The sequence below is a fragment of the Hemibagrus wyckioides genome, linkage group LG01 (genome assembly GCF_019097595.1).
Source record: "Hemibagrus wyckioides isolate EC202008001 linkage group LG01, SWU_Hwy_1.0, whole genome shotgun sequence".
NCBI lineage: Eukaryota > Metazoa > Chordata > Actinopteri > Siluriformes > Bagridae > Hemibagrus > Hemibagrus wyckioides.
Window position 1 is genome coordinate 31,505,027 of NC_080710.1, and position 15,753 is coordinate 31,520,779.

At 39.6% G+C, this 15,753-nt stretch overlaps 1 protein-coding gene across 1 annotated transcript in view; it reads left to right on the forward strand.

Moving 5' to 3' along the window:
* The first annotated feature begins 802 nt into the window (after nucleotides 1-802).
* The window catches only part of LOC131351197 (guanine nucleotide exchange factor VAV3-like), a 113,640-nt gene continuing 98,689 nt past the window's right edge, over nucleotides 803-15,753 (forward strand). The window contains exon 1 of the mRNA XM_058386489.1: nucleotides 803-1,306. Coding sequence (XP_058242472.1) covers nucleotides 1,103-1,306 — 204 coding nt within the window. The 5' untranslated portion in view covers nucleotides 803-1,102. The remainder of the gene's footprint in view (nucleotides 1,307-15,753) is intronic.

Consider the following 15,753-nt stretch of genomic DNA (forward strand, 5'->3'; position numbering starts at 1 on the left):
TTCTCAACAAGCGCACTGATGTAAACCTGCACTTGTGTCAGAGCTGCTGTTATAGGAAACTCGTCAACACTTTCTGACCAATCAGCATCCAGAACTCAGCACTGTGCACTAAACTTCTAGAAAATAACTCATAGATCAATACTGAGGTATGTTTATGCTGCTGAAGGAAAGTGTGTGTGTGTAGAAACTGTTCTCATCACAAACAAAAAGAAAATAAGTGCTGGAAGGGTTATTATGGGATTCTTTGGGTAGATAAGAGGTATTTTAAAAGTTCTTGGCTTCTCTGTGAAACCTTACTGGAAGATGAACGAGACTACAAGCAGTTTTTAAAATATCATCCTGATATACCAGTGTGTGTGTGTGTGTGTGTGTGTGTGTGTGCTCACTCATTACAAAGACAGATGATGAGGAGGATGATGACGAGTTTTGTGTGTGTGTTTGTTCACTCAGAACTCAAAGACCTATGAGGAGGAGGACGAGTTGTGTGTGTGTGTGTGTGTGTGTTCACTCAGAACTCACAAAGACTGATGATGAGGAGGAGGAGTTGTGAGTGTGTGTGTGTATGTGTGTGTTTACTCAGAACTCACAAAGACCGATGAGGAGGAGGAGGAGGAGTTGTGTGTGTGTGTGTGTGTGTGTGTGTATGAGTGCGTGTGTGTGTGTGTGTGTTCAAAAACACTTCTGTCACAGAGACACAAGAAAGCTCAACTGATTCTGACAATCTGGCAACCCGTGACATCATCACTACCACACACTCACATGCGCGCGCGCACACACACACACACACACACACACGCGCGCGCGCTCACCCGAGAGTCAGGTCAGACTCATTGTGGATGGGATCTCGTAACCTCCGGTCCGCTACGCGTTTATTTCCTTCCGAGTAAAAAAATGAAAACGGGGAAGTAGACGCAGTATCGCTGCTCCTCGCGCGCGCGGACCTGACACGGACACCTTATTTATATATATATATATATACACACACACACACACACACGCGCGCGCGCACATATTTCTATACGTTGTGTGTGTGTGTACGTGTGTTTGTGTTACATTATAGCTTTTATTCTTCTCGGTTCGGTGACTAACTGATCCAGCCGTGATGGAGTACTGGCGGCAGTGCGCGCACTGGCTGATCCGGTGTCGGGTGCTCCCGCAGTCGCACCGGGTCACCTGGGAAACGGCGCGCGCCTTCGACCTGGCGCAGAGTCTCCGGGACGGTGTGCTGCTGTGTCAGCTGCTCAACAACCTGCATCCTCAAACCATCAACCTGAAGGAGATCAACCTCAGGCCGCAGATGTCCCAGGTCAGGAACCAGACACACACACACACACACACGCTGATAGAGGACGACAGTCTGTATCTAAATACACTCACACACTTCATCAATGTCCTTAAGATGTTCCTCTATAAAAACCCTTTAAAGTTCTGTAAACACTCCCTGGCCACTTTATTAGGAACACTTATACACCTGCTCAGACGTACACTGGAGACTCCTTCCGCAAACCTTTTTAATCCGCTATCAACGATAATCAATATCAGAGTTTATTGATTAGTATACCAGTGTCACACTTTGTAAAGATTATAAGCCGTTATTTATAACACTCCTTATTTATTTATTGGTCATGTGACCAGTGACATAACGTTCAGAAGAAATCAAGATAAAGAAGTGTTTTATAGTGTTTTTTAGCTTATAGTGACGCTCTGGTTGGTTCAGTCAACATCTAGATGTTACTCAATACCGTCAGTGTAGGATGCAACACACACACACACACACACACACAAATAAAACAACAAAATGTGAAGTTATTCACAAGATTGAAGTCACAGGACAAGGAAGGTGACCAGTGTGTGTTGTGTGACAGAACCTCGCCACGGAGGAGTGTGAGAGAGAGCTTTAAAGTTTTGTGTGTGTGTGTGTGTGTGTTAGAGATTGGTTCTGTGGGGTTCCTTCTTTTTTATTGAAAACACAATCACACACCATCTGTAGCGGATTATATGAAAGACTCATACTGTGACACACACACACACGCACACACACATACATATAAGTACACACACAAGCGAGAGACAAACTCCACACACACACACAAACACATATATAAGGACACACACAAGCGAGAGACAAACTCCACACACACACACACACACACACACATAAGGACAAACAACTGAGAGATAAACTACACACACACACACACACACACACACACACACACATACATATAAGGACAAACAAGCGAGAGATAAACTACACACACACACATACATATAAGGACAAACAAGCGAGAGACAAACTACACACACACACGCACGCACGCACGCACACACACACACACACACAGTTGTATTATTATCCTTGTGGGGACTTCCTGTTAATATAATTATTATTCTTAATCATTATTATGAGCTCATTAATGCTACGTCTAACTCTTTCTTTCTTTCTCTGTTTAAAAATGGAAACTTTTCCTAGCTGTCAGATATTCCTATACTTATGGAGACACTGAGTCCTTACTAAGATAAAATAACACACACACACACACACAAACAGAGAAATGAATAGAGAGCAAAGTAAATACAAACAAACAGATCGTTCTATTTAAACATACAGATTCCACTGATGGTTGCTATGGTAACATTTTTGTTCATATATAAAAAAAAGGAAATATGTGTTTCAACTAAAACTTTTCCTCATAAACGAATCCTCTGTGTGTGTAGACTGTCTTACTTCTGCTTACTGATGCACTAGTGAGACACAATCAAACAAACAAATAAACAATTTTTCGAAGTTAAAAAGACAAAAACATATTAAAATTTACTGAAAATAAAATAAAACCCAAAGTTTGTTATTTTACAGAGAAAGTGTTAAACTCCTCTGTCCTGAAGATGTTACAGCTCTATCTCTGACACTGGAGACTCCTTCCGTTAATATTAAACGTTACAAACGTCACCAAAGTAATGATTATATCAGCTCAATAACTAGCATGCTAATCAGCCAGCTTGCTAACTCGCTATAGTAAATTAGCGGCTCTATCAGCCATCATGTACAAACTGGGGATGAATAAAATCCACCCTTCTGTCCACATTGGGTCATTTCCATTGTTTACAGTTTGATCTGAGATTTCAGCAATGCCTCGTGGGTACTCTGCGCTCCTGACGGCTACAGTGATGTCCATTCTCATGATCTAATAGACAAACTGACAGAGTGATGGATTGATAAAAGCATGAATGAATGAATGAATGAATGGATAGATGAATGGATGGATGGATAGATAGATAGATAGATAGATAGATAGATAGATAGATAGATAGATAGATTGATGGATAGATAGATAGATAGATAGATAGATAGATAGATAGATAGATAGATAGATAGATAGATGAATGGATATAGATGAATGGATGGATGGATGAATGAATGGATAGATGAATGGATAAATAGATGGATGGATAAATGGATAGATAGATAGATAGATAGATAGATAGATAGATAGATAGATAGATAGATAGATAGATAGATGGATGGATGGATGGATGGATGGATGGATGGATAAATAGATGAATGGACAGATGGATGGATGGGTGAATAGATGGAAAGGTGGATGGATGGACTAGGAGTCACAATCATGGGTCATGTAGAGGACAAGTGGACGAGGACAACACACAGAACGTGATATAGATCCCAAAATAAATGAACAGAGCAACTGTTGGCGTGGAGGGTGGAGGGGGGGGGAGTGGAGGGTGGAGGGGGTGGAGGGTGGAGGGGGGGAGAGTGGAGGGTGGAGGGGGTGGAGGGTGGAGGGGGGGAGGGTGGAGGGTGGAGGGGGGGGAGAGTGGAGGGTGGAGGGGGTGGAGGGTGGAGGGTGGAGGTTACATTTCCATAAGCCAGGTCTCAGACACCATTTAAACCATTACATTAAATATTCATCAGCTCTGCGGCGGCCATTTTATCAGCGCATCATTAAAGCACACAGACGGAGTTTACCCAGGAGACACAGAGAGAGGAGGAAACAAATACAGACAAGGGAGCTTTACAAAACAACAAAAACAGTGAGTCTTTAGGATTTGAAAAATATATTAATAATTCAATATAAACATGTTTAAAATATATATAGGCTTTCTCATAGGTCCAGCATCTTAGAAAAATAAATAAATTTAAAAAAAATAATAAAAAACTAACCAAACAAACGCAAAAATCCCTAAACAAACAAATAATACTTTTTGACTGTTTATGTCATAAAAAGTAGAATAAAAATGGAATAAAAAAATAATATAAATTAAAATAGAAATATAGAAAATATAAGAAAAATATTTACGATTTCAAGAAGCTTTTATTGTCATTTCAACCACATACAGCTGGCGCAGTACATAGTGAAATGAAACAACGTTTCTCCAGGACCTGGTGCTACATAAACATACAACAACAAGTTCAACACAAAACAACAAACAACACCACAGAGCTAGGACAGAAGATTGTCTTAGCCACGTAAAGTGCACAGTGTGTAGCTAGGTGCAAACAGAGCATAGACAAGACAGTGCAAAAAAGACAATAAATACAATAAAGACAACACAAAAGAACACAGGACACTTAGCACTGAAAAGAAATAAAAGAACGTGTACTGGAATGTAAGTGAAATAAAATAGATAAAGTGAAATGATGTAAAGTCCAGGTGTGTGAGGGCCAGATGGAGGGTTGTGGTGATGGCGTCTTCCATGGAACGGTTAGGACGATACGCAAACTGCAAGGGGTCCAGCAAGGGTGGTAGCTGTGACTTGATGTGCCTCATGACGAGCCTCTCGAAGCATTTCATCACGATTGGTGTGAGTGCAACGGGACGGTAGTCATTGAGGCAGGAAACCGTGGACTTCTTTGGCACAGGGACGATGGTCGTTGTCTTGAGGCACGTAGGGATGATGGAGCTGCTCAGTGAGATGTTGAAGATGTCAGTGAAGACATCTGCTAGCTGCTCTGCACACTCCCTGAGAACTCTGCCAGGAATGTTGTCTGGTCCAGCAGACTTCCGTGGGTTAACTCTGTATAGAGTTCTCTTCACGTCAGCTGTGGTGAGACAGAGCACTGGGTCATTAGGAGGAGGGATGGTCTTCCTCGCTGTTGTGTTGTTGTGTGCCTCAAACCGAGCGTAGAAGTCGTTCAGCGCATCTGGAAGGGAGGCATCACTGTCACAGGAAGGTGAAGTTGTCCTGTAGTTGGTGATCGCCTGAATGCCCTGCCACATGCGCCGGGAGTCTCTGATGTTCTGGACGTGGCCGTGAATTCTCTGGGCGTGTGCACGCTTCGCCTCTTTGATCGCTCGGGACAGTTTGGCCCTTGCTGTTTTTAAGGCCGCCCTGTCCCCTGATCTGAAGGCAGAGTCTCTCGATTTCAGGAGAATACGAATAAGTATAGATTTCAAAATACTATAAAAGACTATTGTGAATAAGTTGTAGATAATGTAAAAAAAAAAAAAAAAAAAATCCATAATATCATTGTCATATTATGGATATTATGTCATATCCATAATATCCTGATTTTTTGTGCTGTAAATTGGCTCCAAATTTAACGTGTAAATTTAATGTGTAAATGCGTGTTAGTCCATAATAACTAAACCTCGCCTCCTCTTTATTTTCATTGGTTGCTGAACTGATCCAGGTTTTTTTTTTTTTTTACCAGTGTTAGCTCTCAATGAGTTTTTTTTTTAAATATTAGCTTTATACCCAAACCTGATTATTTATAAACAAAAAAAGAAAGAAAATATCTAATAAACCCTCAGTATGATGCTAAGCCCCGCCTCCTCTTTATTTTCATTGGTTGCTGAACAAATCCAGACGTTTTTTTTCCATAGTGTTAGCTCTCAGTGAGTCTTAAATATTAGCTTTATACACACACTCAATTACTTACAAAAAAATAAAAATAAAATAAATAAATATATTCTGCAGCAAAAAATTTCTAATTAAAGTGATTATTGCTAACAAACAAACCCAGAAATTTTATCTATTTGATAAATAACTGGGATATTGATATTCTAACTAAATGTTGCTACTAAAATTCAGGCCTAGATTATAATTTTTTACTTCTTAGATGATTTTATTTTTTTTATTAAATATGAAATAAATATATTACAGATTCCCGGAGGCACCTCGTTAGCAAATGTCACTTCAGAGATAAGTGTTGTGTATTTGTTAAAAGAGGAAAATGTCTTGCAGTGTTAGCGCCGGTGCAGCCAGCTTGAGATGAAACATGAGCGGATGTTGTGGGGCGAAATCCCTGAAGGCCGCTCGACCGTAGCTCTGATTTAGGACACAGCTGCTTCCTCTTCACTCGCTGCTTTTCAGTTTGCAGTGTTTCAGGTGTTACTGTGGATACCGTGTGCGCTCACACACGTGTGTGTCTCGTCACGCCAAGATCCTTAGCGTGTTCTTTGCAGAGCAAAACAGACTCGTGACGTGGGTGAGGATCCGTTTTGTAGACGTTTATACTGAGCAGAAAAACACACACACACAGAAAACTTGGACTCTGGAATCAGACTTTCAGCCATTTATTTTGTGTGTGTGTGTGTGTGTGTATGTGTGTGTTTTATAAACCACATTACCAGAAGAACAGTTTGAGATCAAATGACACAACTGAATAAAAGAGAGAGAGAGCTTAGCTAGAATTCACACCGGACACACGGCACCTCACTGACACATCTCCAAAACTGTAAGTATTTTAGCAGCCGGTCCTCACATCCTGTCTTCTGTAAGCCTGCTGCTGGAGATGAAGCTGTTCCATTTGCTCCTTAAAAAATAAATATGCAGGAGCAGATCTTATTATTTGACATGATTGCCATTTTTTTATTCATTTGATAAACTAGTTTTCGTTTTATTTATTGAAATGTATTTCACGTGTTTAGTGGCTCTCTGCTCTGGTTCTGATTTGTGTATGAATGTTCAGAATTCCTGCATTCCTGTCCAATTCCCACAACTAGATTAATCAATCCCATTAGAATGTTTGACCATCTGTTGCAGGTCAAAGTTTGCTCAATCCTTCTTTTAAAAAGTTTGACCAATCCCACCAGTTCCAGACAATTTGATCAATCCCACCGATTCTGGCCAAGCTGACTAATCCCGCCAATTCTAAAAAAGAATTTTGACCATCCCACTAATTTTAGAAAATGTGATCAACCTCACCAACTCTAGTAGACATTTTGACTAAACCCACCAACTCTAGTTGGAAGTTTGACCCATCCCACCAATTCCAGTAGAAACATTGACCAATCCTAACAATTCTAGTAGAAATTTAGACCAATCCCACCAATTTCAGTAGACATTTTGACCAATCCCACTAATTCTAGTAGAGATTTTGACCAGTCTAACTAATTTTAAAAGATTTGATCAATCCTACAAATCCTAGAAAATTCTGACCAATCCCACCAATTCTAGTAGAAATTCTGATCAATCCCACCAATGGTAGAAAATTTGATCAAGCAAATTCCAGTTGAAGGTTTGACCAAGTCCAGCAAGTTCCTCTGGTTCCCATGGAATATTTCACCAATCCTCCTGGTCCTAATAGAAACACAGACACCATTGCCCACCTTTGTAAAAACTCCTAGAAATAGTTGACCAATCCCTTCGGTTCACGTGTAATCAAACTTTCTTCAGGATTGGGTGGGATTAGTCTCATATACACCTTTACCATGAGAATTTAATGGACATGGTTAATGCTCAAGTGGTTAAGGCTCTGAGTCGTTGACTGGAAGATTGGGGTTCAAGCCCCAGCAAAGCCAAGCTGCCCTTGAGCAAGGCCCCCAATGTCCCCCTGTTCCAGGGGCGCTGTATCATGGCTGACCCTGCGCTCTGACCCCAACCTCCAAGGATGGGATACATGAAGAAAGAATTGCACTGTGCTGTAATGCATATGTGACAAATAAAAACTACTTAACAGTGCATTTACAGCGGCATTTGGCAGACACTCTTTGACACAGACTTTGGGGCAGTGGTTAAGGCTCTGGGTTGTTGATTGGAAGGTTGGGGTTCAGGCTGTGGGCGCGATGTATTATAGCTGCCCCTGTGCTCTGACCCCAGCTTCACCCCTAGCTAGCATGAGTGTGCACTGAGAACAAAGACTGAAGCTTTGCAGCTAATTTGTTGAAGAATGAACTCCATCACATACAGTGTAAAACTCTTGGTGTTTCATGCTCTGGAAGGAAAAATGGAATTAAAAATGATTATAAACACCAGCGCTATTGTTCTCTGTCACCTGGGAGACTCGAGAGACACCCACAGAGGTCTCATTTCCGTAAAAAAACGGCAACAAAAAATACAATGATATAATATGTTAGCAATATCGCCCACTCTCAAGTGCTAGTTTCTGGTAATTGAGAGTCAGGCAGCATGTAAACACTCACTTCAGAGTGCAGCAGAGCTCGGTGCTTCGTGAGAGTTCTTCTTCCGAAAGTGTGTGTGGTTTCTTCTCTATTGCGAGTGTGTGGCTGCAAAGTGAAAGCAATGGTAGCAGGTGCAAAAACCGGGTCAAAAACCGAGCTGTTTTTAGAAAACACTTAAGAAAAAAAAAGAAAAGATAAACGTGCAACGGAAATGTTGTAGCTCATTTGCATGAATACACTTCTGTCTATTAAACTGCTATAAATATTCATTTTTATTGTGTGTGTGTGTGTGTGGGGGGTTGGGTGAGGGGATTGCAGTCGATGAGAAGAGCGTTGGCTTGCGGGAGGGAAAACACACTGCGTGATCGGACACACACGCTTTCCGAGCAGCCACGCCCAGGAAATGAGGAAACGGGATGGAGGAAGGAAGTGAAACCAAACAGACATTTTCAGTCAAACAGACATTTCTTTTTTTTTCTTTATTTTTCACCTTGTCAAAATGGGGTTAAAAAAGAAACACAACATGACCTCTGTAATAAGTGTAAACTGATTTAAAAAGAAAAAAATCTAAAAGTTTCTGAACCCAAACACGTGAAAATATCGCTTGGTTTGATTTTAGTGACGGACAGGATCCAGTTACGATTATTTTATTTGGCTTTAAAATCATGAATAGATCAGTTTTAAACAGAAATCTGCATTCACATTCACATATATTGTAGATATACAGGAACATTCTGTGCTGAATGTAAACAGAAACGTTACCTGGGCCATATTTAGAATGAAAAGCTGGCAGGATTCATGTTTAGGGGCTAGCTGGAAATATCGTGACCTTTTTACAGCTTTTTTACTTTTAGACAGTAAACAGGAACTAATGTCAGGTAGGAACTAACTTCGTGAGCAGAGAACTGAAAAACACACACACTCACACACTATAGAATTCGTCAGAAGAATCATTCAAGCAGAACATCTGGATTACTGCGTCATTTGAATAGGACTGAAAAAAGATAGATAGATAGATAGATAGATAGATAGATAGATAGATAGATAGATAGATAGATAGATAGATAGATAGATATGTGCAGTGTGAAACCATGAGCTTCTAGAATGTTAGGGCTGGTCGCTTAGCAACAGACAACCAATCAGAAACTGAGCAGCGCCTCTGTACCTCATATCAGGTGAAAACCAGAATGTAGCGACAATTAACAAAAACGACTCGGTAGATAGAGTCAGGAGGTAAAACACCCGACATCATGGAAGTGCGCGCCGTAGCGAGGGGGAAATACGTCACGCTGAAACATTAGCAGAAGTCGGATATCGAGGAACGAACGTCTGTCTTAACTTAAAAAGAACAAAAAAGATGATAAAGCTGTGAAAGATAACAGAACCTGCTCGGGTGCAGAAGAACAGACCTGAACTTTTTATCCTCTCTGATAAAAGTGAAAGTGTGAGACGAGACGTTATTTAAAGTGATCGCGCTTCGGATTTATCCAATCAGGGTTGTTCATATGTGAATACGAAAATTAGAAGGCGGGGTTTAGGATTTTAGAGTGTGAAACATCAGATGATGAAGATCCAGGATTCAGTGTTAACCCCGGGGAAAGGAGGAACAGTGTGTGATCACTAACTACACAACCCCAGGATTCCCTTTACACAGAGTTCACTAGGACCCAGGGGAAATCTTTCACGTGTGAGAAGCCTTTAGCGTGTATTTGGCGTGTGAGCTAAGCTGCATTCTCCTGGCTAATAACAGGTCTTTTATCATTTGTTCTGTTTGATAATTATGGGGGTTGTTTCTTTGTGCTGTTTTGCTTCTATCTTGGGGTTACGGGCAAAACATCGCTGTAGTACACACACACACACACACACACACACACAGATCCTGAAGCATTCAAATAAGCATGGAAAAATCTTGATCTCTGAATATTTAAGTGCCGTGACCCGGACTCCACGCTAACACTTACACTAACACTTACCTCCCCGATGCATTACTTCTAAATGAAAAATGAAGAAAAACATTTCTTTCTTTGTAAGGATTTCCCCAGATCAGTGAGTTCTGCCTGGTTTTACTGATAAACATCAACACATCCCGTTAAATCGCTTATCTTTTATTTTATTTTATTAGAAAATAGCATTTTTTTCTTTTCTTTTCTGTCTAATGTTATATGATCTAACATACAAGCAAGAAACAATATTTAAAAAATTAAAAAATAATAATGTAAAGATATGTAAATGAGAATAAAGAATATATATATTCTTATAGAACTTCTGTGGCTGCTTTAGTTGTGCTAAATCTAGCTTGCTAGGTCACAAGAATAAACTTGCTTCATCCGAGTTATTGCTGGATAATAATGTGGCATTTTAAATTCTCTGATCAGCAATAATTTCTTTAGAGACTTGCTAGCTGATCGTACAAGATTTCTGCTGAAGATTAGGAGAGAAAACCTTAAATATAGAATACAATAATCTATATTCTATTGATTATCTATATAAACATGTAAATATGAATGTTGCTGAAATTGTTTGTGCAGAAAGATACGGTCAGTCGCATCCACGTACGTAGGTTTAGAGGCATTCTGCAGCTTCCATGATGACTAAGTCGCATATATATATATATGTATAAACATCTCCAACCGCAAACATGGCCACAAACCATCACTAGAGATTATTCTGCTTTTCAACAGATGCCAAAATGATCCTGGCTTAAATATCAAAATATAAATCCCAAACACAAAATCTCACTGTTTTCCATCATGACAAGGAATGAAATATGTTTCACGGCAAAAACAACACAATCCCCCTGACGGAAAGCTCACATCTGGATGAGTGGTTAAGCCTGACAGATTTAATGTTCTCCTCTGACTTTCTTTCTTCTCTCTTTAAATCCATGATGATTTTACTGTATAAAACTAAGCAGGTTTGCTCATTTAATGTCGCAGACACTGAAATGAACTCGGGTGAAAGTGAAATTCAGACTCAGACCCACCGTAGAACCGAAACCAGAATTGCTGAAATATCAAATTACTCATAGAGTCAGTGATTAAACTATTAAATCATTTTAAAGATATGAAGGAAAATCTGCAGAGACGTGAGAAAATAATAACCCCAATCCGTAAGGAACAATAATTTCAGTCAGTATTTTGAAAATAAAAATCTGAAAAAATATAAAAACATTAATAGATTGGATAAAAACAGTAAAATACATGCAGTTTTATTTATTTATTTATTTTTCAAATTTTACTACATATTTATTCAGGATTTTATTTTCAGTATGAATGTACAATGATTAGTAAGAACTTATTCTTGTATATCTGGCATTTCATCTAAATGATGAAACTTCATTAGTCAGAATTTTCGGGACTTTTCCACATTCTGTGGTTTTAAAAGTTTTATGCAAAATATTTTTATGCTGTTTTTAAGTAGCAGGTTTTTTTGTATTTAAATCTGTACAGCTTCAGCTCTGTACACTCATCCTGAAACAAGCTTGGCTCCATCCAGACTTGTTCTTCAGTACGGTTTTTAATACCTTTTTGTCAACTTCCCCTAATTACTCAATGCTACATATCACATCCATCACCTACACAGTGCAGAAAGCGGCGTTTTCACTGGTAACACTGCAGGTATTCTGGGTATTCTCTGTATATGTTATTTTTGCTCATTTTCCAGGCTGCTAGCTGATTTCTGTGCATTGTTATTGCACTATTTGCTGTAGCGAGGTCTTTAGCGGCTCACGCAGATTGGCTGGTGCGGTTTCTGACACTCAATCATACCATCATTTTCTTCCCCAGGACTCAGTCAAGCGTTATTACCAGACTCCGGTAGGAGGCGTGGCTTATAGTTTGAAGGTGATAGATTAGATATTTTATTAATAAACAATGAAGTGAATAAGTTTGAACTTTTCCCTATTTTGCAGCGCTACAATCTGTCATGTCATGGGCTTAATCTGAGACATAAATACCAAATCCCATAATGTTTAAGTGGAGGGGAAAAATATAAACAGTTCTACAGCAAAATGTTTATACAAATAATACCATTCTTTGTAGAGAATTTGACCAATCATCATGAATTCTAGTACAAAGTTTGACCAATCCCACCAATTCCAGTAGACATTTTTAACAATCTTATCAATTCTAGTAGACATTTTGACCAACCCTACCAATTCTAGTAAAGGTTTGACCAATCTCATCAATTCCAGTAGACATTTTGACCAAACTCAACAATTCTAGTAGAAGGTTTGACCAATCCCAATAATCCTTTTTGACCACTTGACCAATTTTGACCATTCCTGCCAACATTAGTAGAACCTTTGACCAATTCCACCAGTTCCAGTAGAAATGTTGACCAATCCCACCAATTCCAGTAGACATTTTTAACAATCTCATCAATTCTAGTAGACATTTTGACCAACCCTACCAACTCCAGTAGAAATGTTGAACAATCCCACCAATTCTAGTAAAGGTTTGACCAATCCCACCAATTCTAGTAGAAATTCTGACCAATCCCACCAATTCCAGTAGAATTTTTTAACAATCTCATCAATTATAGTAGACATTTTGACCAACCCCACCAATTCCACCAATTCTAGTAGAAGGTTTGACCAATCCTACCAGTCATTGTAGAACCTTTGACCAATCCCACCAATTCTAGTAGAGGTTTTGACCAATCCCACTAATTCTTGTAGTCATTTTGACCATTCCCACAATCACTAGTACAAGGTTTGACCAATCCTACCAGTTCTAGTAGAAGGTTTGACCAGTCCCACCAGTTCTAGTAGAAGGCTTGGCCAATCCCACTGGCAAAAAAAGGGAATTAATGAAACTCTGAAGAAGATGGAGAGATCCAAAGCTTGGGAGATGCTGTTCATAGCCTGGACACTACAAAAAGCTGGGCTTTGTAGAATAGTGGTAATTAGACTTTTCCAAAATTCATGTTGGAGACTCTGTAAACATCGATTTAGCCGATAGTATTATGTTGGCCAGAAACACCACCACTGCTTATCACCCTGAGAACACCATGCACACTGTGAAGCACCATGCATCATGGTGTGGGGCTGCGTTTCCTCGCCCTGAGAACATCATCTCCACACTGATACTCAGTGATGGTGGCATCATAACACCCGGGAAAGTGTTTCTTCACCCTGAGAACATCAATCTCCATACAGAAACATGGTGATGGTGGCATCATAACACCTGAGAAAGTGTTTCTTCACCCTGAGAACATTATCTCCACACTGATACACAGTGATGGTTCCATCATAAAACTTGGGAATGTGTTTCCTCACCCTGAGAACATCAATCCCAGACTGAAACACGCTGATGGTAGCATCACTTTCAGAGTTCCCCTAGCTTCCTTTCTGACTAATCTTCTCTTGACGTGATTATTTTGAGTGTGACTATTCAGACATGCAGTTTGCACCATACGAAACCGGCGGCTAAGCTTCTGAAGAAAACATCTTCTTCTTCTTTAAAAAAGAATAGAAATCGGAAATATTTAAAACAAGCCCTTGAACATGGTTTCATATCGCACCAGTGAAAACATTTAAGAGGAAACACCCTTATGGTGAATGTGGAGAGGTGAATCACCGCCACCTCCACCACCCCCTGTAACAACCCCCCTCCCCGCCCTACAACCCCTCCCCCTCCCATACTCTGCCCCTCCCCCTCACCTCCTGCGGTGAATCACCAGCTATATCAGTACAGACAGGATGTAAGTCAGGTTGTGTGTGCATATGTGTGTGTGTGTGTGTGTGTGTAATGCATTTTTATGTTTATCTCTTGGATGTTTTTTTAACAGAGATAATTACGGTGTTAAATACATTCATACATTACTCTAGACGCTGTTAAACTGTGCATAATAATAATAATAATAATAATAATAATAATAATAATAATAATAGTACAGCAATGTTATATCAATAATAATGTCTCATTATTAAAATGCGAGTCCACCTGTTAGTGGGTGGGATATGTTAGGCAGCAAGTGAACATTTTGTCCTCAAAGTTGATGTGTTAAAGGAAGGAAAAATGGATTTGAGGGAGTTTGATGAAGGGCTAAATTGTGATGGCTAGACCACTGGATCAGAGCATCTCCAAAACTGCAGCTCTTGTGGGTTGTTCCCGGTCTGCAGTGGTCAGTATCTATCAAAAGTATTCTTTAAGTTGTGAGGTGGGGCCTCCATGGACTAACATCTTGGTGGCAGATACCACAGCACACCTTCAGGGATCAAGTAGAGTCCGTGCCTCAACGGGTCAGGGCTGTTTTGGCAGCAAAAAGGACACGGTATTAGGCAGGTGGTCATAATGTTATGCCTGATGGGTGTATGAAGAGTCTTTACTATGACTTGTCAGGGAAATCATCCTCTTCATTCATTCACATAAACACCGGCTTCTATTTTCTGTGACACTTCTTTGTTTTTAGAAAGACTGCATATGTGAGGGCGCGTCAATGCTCATGAATATTAATGAATGCTCATGAATATGAATGACCCTGCCCCCTAATAGGTCTATTAAGGTGGAGTGTGACTGTGTAAACTAAAAGAAATAATGTTTTTTCTTTTTATTATAACATAATACTAAACACAGGCATGTGATGAAGCTCTTGATGTGTAACTGCTTATCGATGAACAGCTTTCACCTGATTGGACGATTCAGTATGTGTGTGTGTGTGTGTGTGTCTCAGGAGATCCATACGATGACCCTATTATCATTGAGGAGCGGATATTGGTGTATCTGATACCACACACACACACACACACACAGAGCCATATTAGAACACAGAGTTGTTATGTGAGCGTGGTTACGGATGTAGATTACACTTTCATGTTTTTTTTTTACTTCAGGGGAAATAAATGTCACAGCTCTGGTGGTTAGAACGTCGTTGCTTTGTCTCTAACGGCATCAGTAAAGACAGACGACTCTTTCAGCTCCACAACCCGAGCTGCCTCGCTTTACTCGAACAAGCGTGAGGTGTTTTTTTTTCGAGGTTCTGCTTCAGTAACTATATAAAAATAAATCATAAGGCAATTTTTGATGCCTTGGTGCTTCATTTAATTTAATATGTATTTTTTTTAATTATTCCAGAATTACGGGAATTGCATTTCAAGTAGAGAAAAAAAACCCAAAACAAAAAATAGGAATAATTCTTTTTGTTGAAGTTTTTTTTTTATTTTCACAGAACACATTTTCTATATTTGCTGATCTTAAACTTTTTTTTACTTCTGAAAATCAACAGTTAACACATGCAACACAATTGAAAACCCTGTCTTCTTTAAGAGAACTTCTGTCTCTTCTTCCATTAATTCAACTTTAAGTCTAATAAGAAATAGACTTTTTTGTTTTGGAGTAAAAAAATAAATCAGCACATTCAACCGAGACGTTGCCAAGATGGTGTGCGT